This window comes from Aotus nancymaae, unplaced genomic scaffold (assembly GCF_030222135.1).
Source record: "Aotus nancymaae isolate 86718 unplaced genomic scaffold, 86718_ANA_hifiasm-v0.15.2.pri h1tg000001l, whole genome shotgun sequence".
Taxonomy (NCBI): Eukaryota; Metazoa; Chordata; class Mammalia; order Primates; family Aotidae; genus Aotus; species Aotus nancymaae.
Window position 1 is genome coordinate 5,464,658 of NW_026988412.1, and position 15,401 is coordinate 5,480,058.

At 42.2% G+C, this 15,401-nt stretch overlaps 1 protein-coding gene across 2 annotated transcripts in view; it reads right to left on the bottom strand.

Annotated features, from left to right (window-relative positions):
- Nucleotides 1-15,401, bottom strand: part of CFAP61 (cilia and flagella associated protein 61) — a 298,775-nt gene that overhangs the window by 80,341 nt on the left and 203,033 nt on the right. For both annotated transcript variants that reach the window (XM_064375353.1, XM_064375325.1), the window contains exon 20: nt 11,592-11,766. In XM_064375353.1, the coding sequence (XP_064231423.1) occupies nt 11,592-11,766 (175 nt within the window). The remainder of the gene's footprint in view (nt 1-11,591; nt 11,767-15,401) is intronic.

The window sequence follows — 15,401 nt, forward strand, 5'->3', positions numbered from 1 at the left end:
ATTTACATTTCTCAAAAAGACTACAGAAGTAACTACATATACTGTTCTACTATTTTACCAGTTTTCAGGTCAATGACACTAGTAAGTTAATGAAATGTAGTATATGCTATTTTTGACATTGAATTGGCATTTTCAAACTTTCACAAAGAAATAAACTGCTGTAGACTAATTTTCCAGGTAAGTTATACCAATTTTACCACAAAATGTACACTTCATTGAATCTGTCTCCGTTTTTCTCATGTTCATGAAATAGTATGGAAAGGAATTTTACAAGCCAAAATACATGGCAAGTGTATTAATTCAATTTGGTTGAGGAAATCATGCCCAAATTGTTTTCAGTCCAAAATTGAAAGGAGCTGTGACGGCTTGTCTTGTTTACTTAGAAAACTAAACGACAGTAACTTTCAGATGGCTTCTCGGAAGCTAACACCATCTAGAAAGTTCTCCCATACTCCCTGCTCTTCAACTATGAAAAGCCACGAAAGTGCTGAAGTGAGGGAGAGGGGTCTCTCCATTCCTGCCTTCGCTAGGATGCTAGGACAGTTTTGTGGCTCTGACCCCCACTCTGTTCAGATGCTCCAATGCAACATTCCTCCGTGAGCTACATTTTCCTTGGCCGAAAGAGGCAACATTTTGCTTAAATTATGGAGGCTCCCACCTGCTACTAAACTTGAATCTTGGCTGTCTGGCACAACAAAGAATGAGCCTTCCAGGAAAGGCAAAACTTGAACCGAAAACTGTCAAAGGTTTGAGGTCTTCTGTCCTTTTGAAATAGGGTTGCCAAAACAATATTCATTTTCAGTTGAACTAATTTAAGTGCGTTTAGATCTCACACAGCTAAGGATTTTGTATTTTCTGGTCTCTTTCATGATAGCTGTTAGCAGCTCTACTGTGAGCTGGGCTTTTTCATCATAGGCTCATGAAAAACTGGGCCTGCGATGCTGCTGGGGTTTGGAGAGCTGTCTGATCCAGCAAGTGTGGTCCACGCACTGCAGGCAGCTGGAGAGGGTGATGCCTTTCAATTCCAAAGGTAGTACATTTTGAAAAATCTCTGATTTCAAAATTAGAGGTTTATTTCTGGATATTCTAACTTCTAAACAGCTGTGGCTATCTTTATGTTTAATGTGAAACAAAATTTCCTAACAAAAATATAAGACTTTGGTTATCTTAAGATTCAGTTATCGTCATAGGAATGCTGCATAACAAACCACGCCAAAACTCGATGTCAAACAACAACAAGTGTGTTATGGGTGGTCTACACACCTGTGGGTGGACTGATGTCAGCAGATCTGGCTCCAGGTTGTAGCTGGGTTTGTTTGCACCATGTGTGTTTCATCCTACTTGGACTGACAACTACCTGAGGCATTTATAATATTCTATAATATTCCATCGACGAAAGCAAGTCTCTCGGCCGCGCCCATGAGCACGGGAGTGAGGACGTCCACTCTCCCCACACGGGAGGGACGGCAGGTGAATATTTACTGACCAGCAGTGCAAACCAGCATGGTCATATGGGGGGTGACTGCCTGGTTATGTAGCTCGTAAAATCCTGCATAATCCCGAATGTAACCAAAATTGTGTGTGCCTACAAAAAATTATAGATAAAAGTAATACTCCTGTCCTATTGGTGGCATTTAAACTCAGGGAAACAAGAAATCACATCTTTAATGTGCTTTTTAAGGAAAGACAGGGCTGAGTGTGGTGACTCATGCCTGTAATCCCAGCACTCTGGGAGGCCAAGGCGGAGGATTGCTTGAGGCCAGGAGTTTGAGGCCAGCCTGGGCAACACATCATAGTCCCATCCCTAAAAAAAAAAAAAAAAAAAAAAATAGGCATGGCACACACCTCTAGTCCCAGCTACTCAGTGTGCTGACACAACTTCTGGGAATTTTTAGGAGTTTGAGAGATTTCTGCCCCTGGTTTTCTTTTAGATGTAAATGTGTCATTGGATGACCAGACTTTCTTATATTTTATATGGAAGTAGCAGTTGGGTAACTATCATGTCACAATGGTTAAGTCAATTTTGGGTTGAATCAAGGAAGAAAGACGGGGAAGGAAGGAAATGGAGAGAGAAAGAAAGAGGGGCAGAGAGACAGACGAACAGTAGGAGCTTCAGAGAAACAGACCTTCCTGAATCCTTGGGTAGGAGTTAGAAGAAAGAATTTAAAAGTAGGTGAGAGAAAGGGGCTGCTGGAAGTGTGGGTGGGATGAACGGAGGGTGAGTGAATGACAACCGGAGCAGGGGGACACTCTGTTGGCTGTGCCTGAAGGAGGTGTTAGGGCTGACAATTGTGTGTCCCAGTGTGTGCGGTGGGTGGCTGGGCCTCCACTGGCACGGAACAGCATGACAGCTGTATAGACAGGTAAGATAGCCCCAGTTATGGGGGGCCCATGACATATGTTCTTTTATAGCATGCTTTTATTCATTTATTTATTTATTTAGAGACAGAGACTCACTCTGCAGCCCAGGCTGAAGTGCAGTGGCATGATCTTGCCTCAATGTAACTTCTGCCTCCTGGGTTCAAGCGATTCTCATACCTCAGCCTCCTGAGTAGCTGGGACTACAGGCACCCACCACCACACCCAGGGAATTTTTATATTTTTAATAGAGATGGGGCTTTACCATGTTGGCCAGGCTGGTATTGAACTCCAGGCCTCACGTGATCTGCCCACCTTGGCCTCCCAAAGTGCTAAGATTACAGGTGTGAGCCACTGTACCTGGCCTACATCATGCTTTTAATAAGCCAGAAAACTTCAGCTAATTAAATATGACTTTATTAATTTTAATTTTAATTTTCTGGATACATAGTATGTCCATATTAAAGATGAATTTAATCCATGTATCCCTACCACTGTGTACTTTATAACTCATGGAGTTCTTGCAAATATTTAGAAGGAGATAATGCATTGCAGGGGCTTCCTTCACATCACCAGGATATCACATACATTGTTTTGAAGTTTCTAGACACATATGAAACAAGTAGAGTGGAAAAACCAATGATTTCCCCTGGATATCAGTTTTATGCTAAAAGATCTGGTCACCATTTCCTTCCCAGATCAGCTTACCTAACAGATGAGAAATGACCAGCTTTTGTACTCAATCTAACAGGTGACAGAGGTAAAGGATGGGCTGCCCCACTTTCAAATGGCAAATAACCAATGAGGAGAACACTCTGAGTGGATTTTTCATAAAGGATAATGGAATAGAACTATGGAAGTTTTCATGGAAGACCAACCTTTATTGCTCCTTCTCTGGAATAAATCATACATTGCTCTGACTGCAGATCTGGATGGGAACTGGGTCCAGGCAGAGAACCCATAAAAAGGCAACTGTGTGAAAGCTCCTAAATTAAAGTCGGCAAGCAAGGAGGAGCCCAAAGTCATTCCCTCACTGTTAACCCTTGGCAACCTTTGAAACAGAATGTGCAAGGGTGCTTCCTAGAGGAAAGAGTGGGCCTCTACAGCCCAACAGGGGAGAGAGAGGGGGAAAGTGAGGATGTAATAAATACCTGAGTGACTGTCCATTCCCCACTTCAGACTGAAGGGCACTAGAACTTGCTAATTAAAATGCTGGTATAAATGTACAAATGATCTTTTTGCTTTTTGTTTTTTTTAAGATGGGGTCTTGCTGTCACTTAGGCTGGAGTGCAGTGCGCAACCATAGCTCACTGCAGTCTTGAACTCCTGGGCTCAAGCAATCCTGCCACAGCCTCTTGAGTAGCTGGGACTGCAGGGATGTGCCACTATGCCTGGTTAGTTCTTTTTAAAAAAATTTTGTAGAGATGAAGTCTTGCTATATTGACCAGGCTGGTCCCAAAATCCTGGCTTCAAGTGATCCTCACACTTTGGCCTCCCAAGGTGTAAATGAACAAATTAGCAATTTTGATCATGGCCATGCGCATGAGGTGATCACACTTTAAAGTTTCAATTTGGGGCTGAGTGCTCAAGCCTGTAATCCCAACACTTTGGGAGGTTGAGGCAGGCAGATCACTTGAGGTCAGGAGTTTGAAACCAGCCTGACCAAAATAGTGAAAGCCCATTTCTACTAAAAACACACAAAAATTAGCCGGGCATAATGGCACACGCCTGTAGTCCCAGCTACTCAGGAGGCCGAGGTAGGAGGATCGCTTGAACCTGGGGTGCAGAAGTTGCAGTGAGCCACAATTGTGCCATGAGTGAGAATCTACCTAAAAAAAGAAACAAACAAACAAACAAAAAAGAATAATGCACCAAGATTCAGGGAGTTCTTCAATTCTTGTTAATCAAGGGGGGAAAACACGAGTTTCATCATCGTGGATCCTGAAGACAGTATGTAAGAGTTTCGGGAGTTAGAAAACAAAATATTAAAGGTAAAATGACTTTGTAGGAAAGGAAAGCTAAGTTGATTTCCCAATTAAGTTCAAGAAATAAAATAATGTGCTAATTTTTTTAGTCATAGATGTATCCAAAAAGTAATGAAAGAACTTTTTAAAAAACATATTTTTAGTAGATGCTAAAAAGGCATTTTATTCTTTTGAACTGAGTGTTTTACTTTTAACCACCTGGAAAGTGTGCTCTGCTGCCATTTCTTGGTCACGCTCAATGCTCTAAAGATGAAGCTTCTCCAAGGAGAAAATCAGGACTTGAAGGGAAAGATTTGCTGGTCTGGTGGTCTGGCCATGAAGTCAGATCCCGAGAGTATAAGAAATAAATTCAGGATTTATGTACACAGTACTAACATGACATTTTCTTCATAGTTATTATATTTTTAAGGCCAGAGAAACAAAAATTATATGCTACATTTTATGGTTTACATATTTTAAATGATTTATATGGGTATCGACCTATTCTTTTGTTATTTTAATGAAGAATTATATTTCCTTTTTCTGCTTCAAAAGAGACATACAGTGATTACATATGACTCATTCATCTTCAGAACAGGCCGGTACGGAGAGGTTAAATCATGAGCTCAAGGTCACATGGCAAGCAGGTGGGTCAGCAGGACTCAAACCTTGTGAGTCTGTTTCAAAACCAGGGCTCATAGCACTGCAATACACTTGCAGATGGACATGTAACATGTTATTAAAATATACTTCAACTGGCATTTTATATGGCTAAATGTCTTCAGCAAGTAACTAGATAATGAAATAATTTTAAGTAGAGATCACAGAATATTAGTAAATTGTGACATAAACACTCATTAAAAAATAGGCTGGGCATGGTGGCTCATGCCTGTAATCCCAGCATTTTGGGAGGCTGAGGTTGGCAGATCACTTGAGGTCAGGAGTTTGAGTCCAGCTTGGCCAACATGGTGAAACCCCATCTCTACTCAAAATACAAAAATTAGCTGGGTGTGGTGGTGCATGCCTGTAATCTGAGCTTCTCAGGAGGCTGAGGCAGGAGAATCACTTGAACTCGTGAGGCAGAGGTTGCAGTGAGCTGAGATCACACCACTGCACTCCAGCCTGGATGTCAGAGTAAGACTCTGTTTCAAAAAAACAAAAAAAAAAAAAAAAAAGGAAAAAAAGAAAAAACATATGTACACCTGGCCCACAAACAGAACACCAGAGAACACTCTTTGAACTTTTTAGAAGTCAAAGCATAAGACTTCTATGCCTGAAGCGTGACCTGTCCCATTCTGCTCTGCTGAATAAAAAGGGAAGACTATATTAGATATAACATAACCAAGGCTTTGCTTGATGATGCGTGCAGTGGAATTTTAATGTTATACTTTTCTTACACACATGCTTTTAATAAGGCAGTAAACTGCATTTAGCTGAAGATGAAAATAATTGATCCATTTTGAGCCATTAAGGCAGTTTGTTTTTTTTTACTTTACTTTCATCCTACTTTTCATTTTCATGGAAAGTACAGAGGTAATAGCAGATGAATTTCAATTAGTTTCAATTAGTGCCATAAACGGCTATAACATATCGGGTTGCTGGGTTCTATCAGAAACCCCCCAGTGGAACACTCCAGGTTTCGTTTGCAGTTGAAAGCAGGATTTGAGCCTGGGATGTCAGCTCTTCTCCATGGCACTTGAGCAGTTCTCATAGTTTAGGGTAATTTACTTCTGTAAATCCATCCAATTCTACAGCCCAGAAAGCCATGTCCTCTGGCAGAACTAATTCCATCACAGAACCACTGTGTTCTCCTTTGGAAGCAGAAGATGGTGAAATAAAACAGTGACTGTGGAAGGAGCTACACTCTGGGGTCGTATCTGTGTGTGTCTGCAGTGGGCAGAAGTTCAGAGGAGAGCCAACTTCCTCCTGGGAACATCTCTTGTTCTTGATGCCCAATATCCACTGTCCTTCTGGAACAATCCCTCCATCATTCTCCCCTCATATCCCTGGGTTTTAGTAATATCAGCTCTGGTGTTTGCCAGGATTCAGGGTGTGGTTCCTGGAGGGACGTGTCACCCAACCACAGCCAATGGGCACAATGAAATGATTTTTCACTCTCCTCAGCTTCCTTGCCCCAACTCACATGCTGAACTATTTAGAAAAGGGGAAATTAGCACTGAGGGAGTAAAAATAAACCATGATGAAAACCGCTCACATTCCTCCTGGTGTTATTAGGGTGACATGAAGAAAAAGCAAGGACTGCAATGTCCAGGACGGTCACCAATAGCTCTGTGCGACCTTTCAAATGTGCAGGAACACAGCCCTGCTCCTTGCTTTCCATCATGTGCCAGACTTCTAGCTTCAAATGCCAGTGAGACAGCCAGGTGGGAGGGGGGTCCCTAGCAAAACTCTAAACAACCTGCACACTGGGGTGGAGGCTCAGGAAGTCCATGCCATTTGCAGTGGGGAGGAGCCTGGCCCCTCCTCCTCCTGTGTGGAACTCGGGATTCAAGCAGCCAGTGGGAAGCACTCTAGCAGGGACTTGGGCCTTGCGGAGGATCCTGCTTCCCCGCCCCCGCTGCCCGCCCTTTTCTTTTTCCTTTCACCCAATAAAACCCTGCTTTATTCACTCTTCGAACTGTCTGCAAGCCTACATTTTCGTGGCCATGGGACGGACAAGGACCCTGTCTTTAGCTGAACTGAGGAAAAGCCCTGCAACACCACCATCTCATAGCTGACTTGGAAATAAACTAGAAGTGACTGTGCCAGCAAGACCACCAAATGCAGCAAGGGTGGCCACTTCCAGCCAGCTCCTGCATCCACAGCTGCCTTGCCCGATCGGCTGCTGCCATCCATGGTAAGCCATTCTCCCGTGGTCACCCTTCTCTCTGCTGGCATGGGTACTACAGACAGAAAGGCCATTATCTCAAAGTGCTACGTGTGCACAGTGGCCCCTGTCTGGTCAGCTCCCATTCCTAAAAGGTAACCAGTTAAACATGATGTGGCTGGGTGCTTACAGCTGGCCAGAGCCTGTCCCTGCCCACGCCTCCAGCTTCATCTGCTGCTGCTGCCCTTCAGAGACTCTGCCCAGCCCACGTTGTTGACACAGTGTCTTTTGGACACAATCCAAACTCCCCCAGCCGTTCTCCCTGCTTATCCTGTCCCTCTTCAAGGCTAAGCTCAAACCCTCCTTTCTTGGAGAGGCCTTCTCCAAACTTCACAGCCTCCAGGGCTTTCCTGAAGGCCACAGTGCCTGCATAGCTGACTGGCACCTGGTGTACACGGATCCCTGTCTTTAAATAGAGACGATATCCTCAACTTCATCAGCGCCCTGGTGGCAGGGGCTGAGACTTCTTCTGTGGGGTACCTTTAATCCATCACACGTAGTAGTAAGAGCAATGCTAATGGCAGCCTCTATTTATAAAACTCTTTCTATGTATGAGAGACTGTCCTGAGTATGGCATGTGCTCTCATTTATCTCTTTTTACTCTCACAGCAACCCATATGAGGTAGATATTATCTGGAATCTGAGACACAAAGCAGTTAACTAACTTGTCCAGGGAAACGGCAGACCCAAGACTCGAACCCAAGTCATGTGATTCCAGAACCTGAGCTAGACTGCCTTATAAATGTCTGTTATTTATGATAAAGAACATAGGTCATCCTGTTTCGCCAGTATGTTTTTACTCTCATTACCAAGGATGACTTTTTAAAGAATACCATCAATTTCATTCAGGGGTTCTCATCTTCATCTCACTTGGCCATCTATTTCTAGGTTAGACTGAATGCAAAAAGTTTTAATAAAACTCACCATGTGGGGGTAAGGAAAAGAGTTACATCCTGAACTGTCTTCACTTACATTCACGAAAACATTGACTGTGCATGTACTATGTGCCAGGCACTATGCTGGATACAAGTGACATTGAGGTGAAGTAGAGCTGAAATTATCAAAGAAATGGCTTGGAGCTTCAGCCAAGTGTGGTACTGCAGATGTCTCAGAAACAATGCTGCAACAGCTATTTTCTTTTCAAAATGCAGTTCTGGAAAGACCACTAGGTTTTCCCCAGTATGAAAAGGGATTTGAAAGCCCAGTGATGAAGCTCAAGTATCATATACTCAAAGTCTCAGTTAAGAACTAGAGGTCACGAGGTGACTGAAGCGATTTGGAATGAATGTGTATTTCTACATGGAATGCCCTCCTTGCTTCACATATTTCAGCCTGCCAGGGAAGTCAACGGTGGATTTAGGAGACTCTACTTCGAGGCCTCCCTCTCACGCCAGAGCCTACTCTTTGCTGCATTTCCTGGGAGCCTCTGTGGGTAGAATTCTGTCTGTGGTTGTTGGTTCTTGGCTCAGGTGGGGACGGGCTTTCTGTCTTAGGCCTGCTCTGCCCTGAGATTTGGACTGTGATCCAGTGATGCTGCAGGAATAATAATGGCAAGAATAAGATCTGAATGGGACTAAAGTCCTGTCTGAATGTGACTGAATTACAGAAAAGATACAAAGAAAATGTTTTCTTGAGGCAAGATGTCAACATTTTTTCTTAACTTTTCTTACTTGAGAATTCACTTGAAAAGGATCTCTACCCAGAGTTAAATTAACTTGGCCAGGTCAGGCTTCCCTGAAGGCTCCCAGAGCTTGGTCCCAGCATCTGAGTGTTAAGAGCACCTACTTGGGATGTGCCTGGGGGAGTCATTAAGCACCAGACCTGGCGAAAATCACCTGCATGTAAGACCTACATGTGAGAAAATCACCATGTAAGACTAATTTCCACATACTTCTTATCCTGGCTAGTCGGTGGACAAAAGCAGGCACTCCAAATGGCTTTATGCACTGGCTGCTGGGAGACTGTCTTACGTCTTGAAAAAGCACTTCCCTTTAAGGGGGCGCTACAGTATCACCATCTCTGACAACTGGCCAAGTCAACAGAATAGCACTGATGCTCTTCCCCCATCTGAGAACCAAAGGGACAACAGAAGGCCCTTGAAAGAGACCATGGCGCTTCTTGCTCTGGGGTTTCTAAATTCTCTGCTATCAGCATTCCACCTTAAGACCTTGCAGTGCCACTTTCAAATGCTCTCTTCTTGGTCAAATGCTCCCTAGTCCAGACACCCAAAACAGCCAAAGGTTCAAAGTTGAAGCACTGCAGGCTAACAGGATCGGGTGCAGTCTCAAAGACGTACTGTGCATTTCGTATTGAACCACTGGCTTTTGTGCTTTGGGGGAACTCATGGTACATGTGGAAGTCTGGACTTGATGAAATGGTAATGATTTGTCATAAATGTTATGGCTAAAAGCAGGTTACCACAAGCCACAGCTCATCATCTGGCTTTGTAAATAAGTTTTATCAGAACCCGACCATGCCAATTCCTTACATATTGCCTGCTCACTGAAAGGGCAAAGTTGAAGAGTTACAAGAGAGACCATATGGCCTACAAAGTCTAAAAACATTTTTTTTAAGATAAGGTCTTGTTCTGTCGCTGAGGCTGGAGCACAGTGGCACAATCATGGCTCACTGCAGCCTTGACTTCTGAAGCTCAATTGATCCTCCTACTTCAGCCTCCTGAGTAGCTGGGAGTATAGGTGTACACCACCATGCCCAGCATTTTTTTTTTTTTTTTTTGGTATGTTTTGTAGAGGTGGGGTTTTTCCATGTTGTCCAGGCTGATCTCGAACTCCTGGGCTCAAGTGATCCTTCCACCTCAGCCCCGCAAAGTGCTGGGATTACAGGTGTTAGCTACCATGCTCAACCAAGTCTAAAATATTTACTAACTGGTATTTTACAGTAACAATTCACCAATCCATGGATTAGAGAATTGTCCCTGATTAGAAAATTCTCGAGTCTACATAGATATGGGATAGTGATTACAGAATGACTAAAAGGTTAAAACAGGTTTGAACATACATAGATGCAAAACTGATAATAATTCCAAGCTTTGATGAAAGTATGAAATTCTTTATGACATTTAAAAACTCTGGGTTGCCACTATAATCTATCTATATGTCCCACCTCTACCCAAAGGTTCCAGACTCAGTTGGTTTTATGGGTGATTTCTGTCCAACCTTTAAGTTACTTTGTATTTCAGATCCCCAAAGAATATAGAAAGCTTCCAAAAATGCTTTGTGAGACTAGCATACCCTTGATTCCAAAAACCTGACAAGGAAAGCACAAAAGAGAAAACTACAGGTCAATTCTATTAATGAATTTAAAGGCAAACAGCCTATGAAGAGTATCAGCAAATTGAATCCGCAACGTATTGAATGCCATTTGATACTCATTTGAAAATGTTGAATGTAGTAAATTAGTAACTTTTTAATGTAGTAAATGTAATAACTTGCAAAAGTTAATAACTAAAATGGTCCACCAAAAATCAGAAGAAATTATATTTAATTTTAATGTATTAATTATATTAGCAAATATTATTAGACTATATTTATAGACATGTATTAAATAAATGAACATGTTTAATTTTACACAGTGATGCCCACTTTCTGGGCACTTAGTGGTTTTATATCCCTGGACTGAACTCTAAACTCAACCAGGCCACTAACCGTCTCTCACTTTTGGGCAAAAGAAAGGGGCTGCTGTAGGTCATCTCCAAACCTTGACTTCTAGGTTTCCACTAAAGACACAAAGGTAGCCAGGCCCTATTCTGGTTGTTTCACTAACTGAATGATTTCAGTGAAATTCAAGCAATAGAGAGAAAGATGCTTGAGAATACACTTTCGAGTGGCAGAGGCATTTGCGCAAATGTTTTACTTCTTCATATCGATTTAAAAAGTGGCATGCAATTCGAGTCTGTGTATTTGTGGGAAGGACTGTACAGGCAACACCAAGAAAGGGAACAATGGCTTGTGAAAAGCAGAAAAGGCCCTTCCAATACAGGCCTTTTTCTTCCTAGGTCTTTTCAGCTTCACAAAAGAAGACATATTTTCCATATAATTGCTAAACATGTTTGCTTATTAAATTATTCTTTAATTAGTTAATGATTTTAGCCATGCTTTGCTCTTTGGATATTCATTTTGTATAATAAAATAATTATAGATAATTAAACTATCTCAAGCCTTTTTCTTTCCCCCAGCAAACATGCTGGGTATCCAAAAATGACAACAAGTTGTAAATTAATCTGGAAAACAAAGCATGACAGATGAATGATTTGGCTGGAATTAATTAGGCACTAATTATATACTGGAACTAGATGAAGAATGAGACTCATTATAAAAATAAAACGCTATTCTGAAGAGATGCACAGTTACCGACATCCTTACCTTCTGTGGTGATGAAGTTATTCCTTATCCAAGTCAGCGCTTTAAAGCAATCCTCTTCCTCGTTGAGAGTGAAATGGTTGCAAGGAACTTTCCCCGTGTACCGCCTCTGACTGCTGTTGGGAACCTCTCCGTTTGTCAGGTGTTGACTAATATCAGCCCCTGTAGGGCATGGGACCTGAAGTATGTTGGAGAAATGCTTATTTCAGTGGCAATAGATAAAGTGCTGACACAGTTAAAAAAACAAAAGTAGACATAGCCATGTTCAGTATGTCTTTTTCTGTCCGCAGATACAATCAATCAGATTTTAATTGCGGTAAGGAAAAAAATTTAAAAAACCAGGCAGAATGAGCTCCTACCTGAAACAATTCTCAAAGGAAGTTGCTCTGGTTATGTAATGCTGTGTCACAAATTATTTCAAAACTCAATGGTAAAAATCAATCATTAGGCTCCCAGGTTATACAGGACAGTAATTCAGACAGGGCAAGGTGGGGAATGGTTTGTTTCTGTTCTACAACGTCTGGGGCCTCAGCTAGGAAGACTCAAAGGCTAGGGGTGACTCAGGGGGTGGAGGCGGAAATCACCTGAAGATAGTTAAACTATCTCAATCCTTTCTCTTTCCCTTGGAAAATATGCTGGGTATTCAAATGTGACAACAAATGGTCATGATTTGCCTTGCAGTTGATGTTGGCTGAAGGCTGGATCTGAGCTGGGGTTGTTGGCCAGGACACCTACATGCAGCCTCTCCATGTGGCTTGGGCTTCCTCATAACATGGTGACTGGGTTGCAAGGGCAAGTGTTCTGAGAAAGAGACAGCCAATACAGACAGGTCCATGTTCTTTTCTGACCTAGTCTTGGAAGTTGAGCAGTGTCTCTTCTATCATATTTGATTCGTGAAAGCAGCCATAAAAGCCTGCCTAGGATTAGGGGAAGAGACTCCATCTCTTCAAGTAGAAGGGGCAAGGCTCTGGAAGAGGACATGTAACTGAATTGGATGTGGTGGCCATTTTTGGCAAAATAATCTGCCGCAGAAACAATTATATCTGGGGTTGAAATTCAAGGGTAGAGAGGGGCTAAGCAGTAAAGAAAAGAAAGGAAATAGGTTATTATTTAGTTATGAAAAGTATGGAATTATTTCTTATCTTGCCAGAGAAATATTCTTCTTCTCTTTATTCCCCTCCATCTTTCTCTAATTTTTGACGTAGATGAAACTTTCCTCTACGGTAAGGAAAGTAACAGTAAAAACTCAATAAAGGATGATGGCTGATACACATCTTCTGTGTCAAGGATACTGTGGCAAACTGGAGGGTCCATGCTCGGGCCAGAGAGTTCAGCCATGACTCAGCTCCATCTAGTTGCTGCCAACATAGAGTATGGATCCAGTATGGCCAGCTGTGACTTCCCAAGAAATGCCAGGTCCTTGGGTTTTCATGTAGACTCCTGATTTTTTATTATATTGGTTCAAATTAAAATCAGACAAAGAAGTGTCATTGCAAAAACCAAATAAAACAGAATAGTGACCTGAGTTTCCCCAAATGGGCCACCACTTGGTCCCTCTGATTTTTAATTGGCTGCCAGCTGGAGATTATGAGGAGGAAAAGGGAGCAGGCAGAGGGGCAGCTTAGAGGCAGGCTGAGGCCTTTGGTGGAAGACCAATACCGATCGGCCTGCTGCATTCAGGGTCTAAGACCTCAGGGCTGTGAGGCATGAATAATCTTAGAGCTATGGCAGGCAATAAGTTCACTTGCAGTCCAGATGGATATTGGGGCAGAGAGTTCTTTCTCCTTTGACAAGCAGGCAAATTCTGGCTGCATGGGGCTTGACTAAACTCCAGCTGACAGGAAACTTTTGGTTATAGACTTCCTCAACAGAAACTGTAAAACCTTAGTACACTGCCATGATGTATTTAATGCAATTTCAAACTAAATTAAATTAAAATAAAACAGAGCAAAACAGAACCAATGTTTAAAGCTGGATGGAGAGAGAATTCTCTTCATTAAGAGGTTGCAGTGATATTATATTTAGCAGAAAGGAACAACTCAATAAATAGTGGTCATTTACTGTAACCAAAATTGTGGAGGAAAAGTTTTCTTATTAGTAATATAACTTGTTTAGCAATACCTCACTGAAATGTTATTAGCATTATATTCATAGTCATTATAAAGCAGCCCGCTGAAGGCTTTGGCAAAAGGTTTGACATGCACAATACCGAATACTGTGCTTCAGGGTTTTGAAACCTCACTGGAACTACAAGGTGTGTTGTAGCATAAAAGAAAATAAAGTTTGGGTAGCATTACATCAATTTAATAAGTCATGATTTAACAAATCACAGAAAAGCCTTGGCAGAAAGTGGCAATGAGTTATCATTCCAAATAGTGGGTGTTTAGGCAAAAAATAAAAGGAACTGGAGAAAAAGGAATAAGGTCCAAATTGAAAATAGCTCACTACAATCTTGAATGTATTTGCAGTCTGATAATCCACATAATTCTTGTGTGCACTTAAGTGTGTAGTTGTTTTTGCACACTTCTCTACTATAAAGAATAAGGGCAATTAAAGAAAACCTAATGGGGTTATGGCATTTTCACAAAGTGGGCAAAACTGAAGCTAGAATTATAAATTCCAAAGCCAAATAAATTTGTCTGCACAGAGTTTAGGAGAACTGGATACATTAGAATGTGATCTATGGAAAACGACACTTACTTTGTGACCAGTTCATCATTTACTGTGTTCTTTAATTGAATGGAAGTTTTTAGCAGAAAAAGAATTTGTATAGAGACATTGGGAAGAAGCCAGTACAAGAAGTTTCCTTCTTCCATATGTGCCTATGGGGCCACAGAGCTATCCAGTCCTGAAAAGCAAAAAGAAGCTTCTTTTCTGAAAGGTTCGTCACATACTGTTTTCTTTCAGTGAACAGCAGATTTTAACATTAAGAGGAGTTTGTAGGCAGACATTTAGAAGAAGCTACCAAGAGTTTCTTACACCCAGACACTCCTATAGGTCAAGAGAAGTCACCAGCCCTGAAAAGGAAAAAGGCAAGGGAGAGAATAGTCTTGAACACAAGGGCTTGGGTATATTGAATGAAGTGCCACGAGGACTGGCTATCCAAACTGAGGGTTCTCTGTCACAAACTAAAGTGCCACTAACTTTTGAGTGGAGAGCAGCAGATAACTTTTCAACCACACTGATTTGCGAGTGCACAGTGCCAGCATCACTCAGCAATAACTCGTGGTGGCTAGGACTGCTGGCTGCCTACCCAGTATTCTGTCTTCCTTTCTTTCTTAGTAACAGATTCTTGGGAAATATGCTCAGCTGAAAACTGCATTTCTGAACTCATGACCTAAGAGGTGGTCAAGAGATACAAGCAGGAGTCCTTGGATGAGGCAATGAGAAAAGTCATCGAGCTCTAGTCCTTCCTCTATCTTGCTTCTTGCAAATGGAATGACTGGAACCACAGTAGCCATCTTGAGATGCTGAGCATGGAAACCACACATTAAAAATAGAAAGGGAGGCAGGCATGGTGGCTCATGCCCATAATCCCGGTACTTTGGGAGGCTGAGGCAGGCAGATCCCTTGAGCCTAGGGGTTTGAGACTAGCCTGGGAAACATGGGACACCTCATCTCTACTAAAAATTAAAAAAAAAAAAAAGCTGGGTGTGGTGGCATGCACCCGTGTAGTCCCAGCTACTCGGGAGGCTGAAGTAGGAGAATCACCTGAGCCCAGGAGGTCAAGGTTGTAGTGAGCTGTGATTATGCCACTGCATTCCAGCCTGGGGAGACAGGAGTCAGAACCTGTCTCAAAAAAAAAAAAAAAAA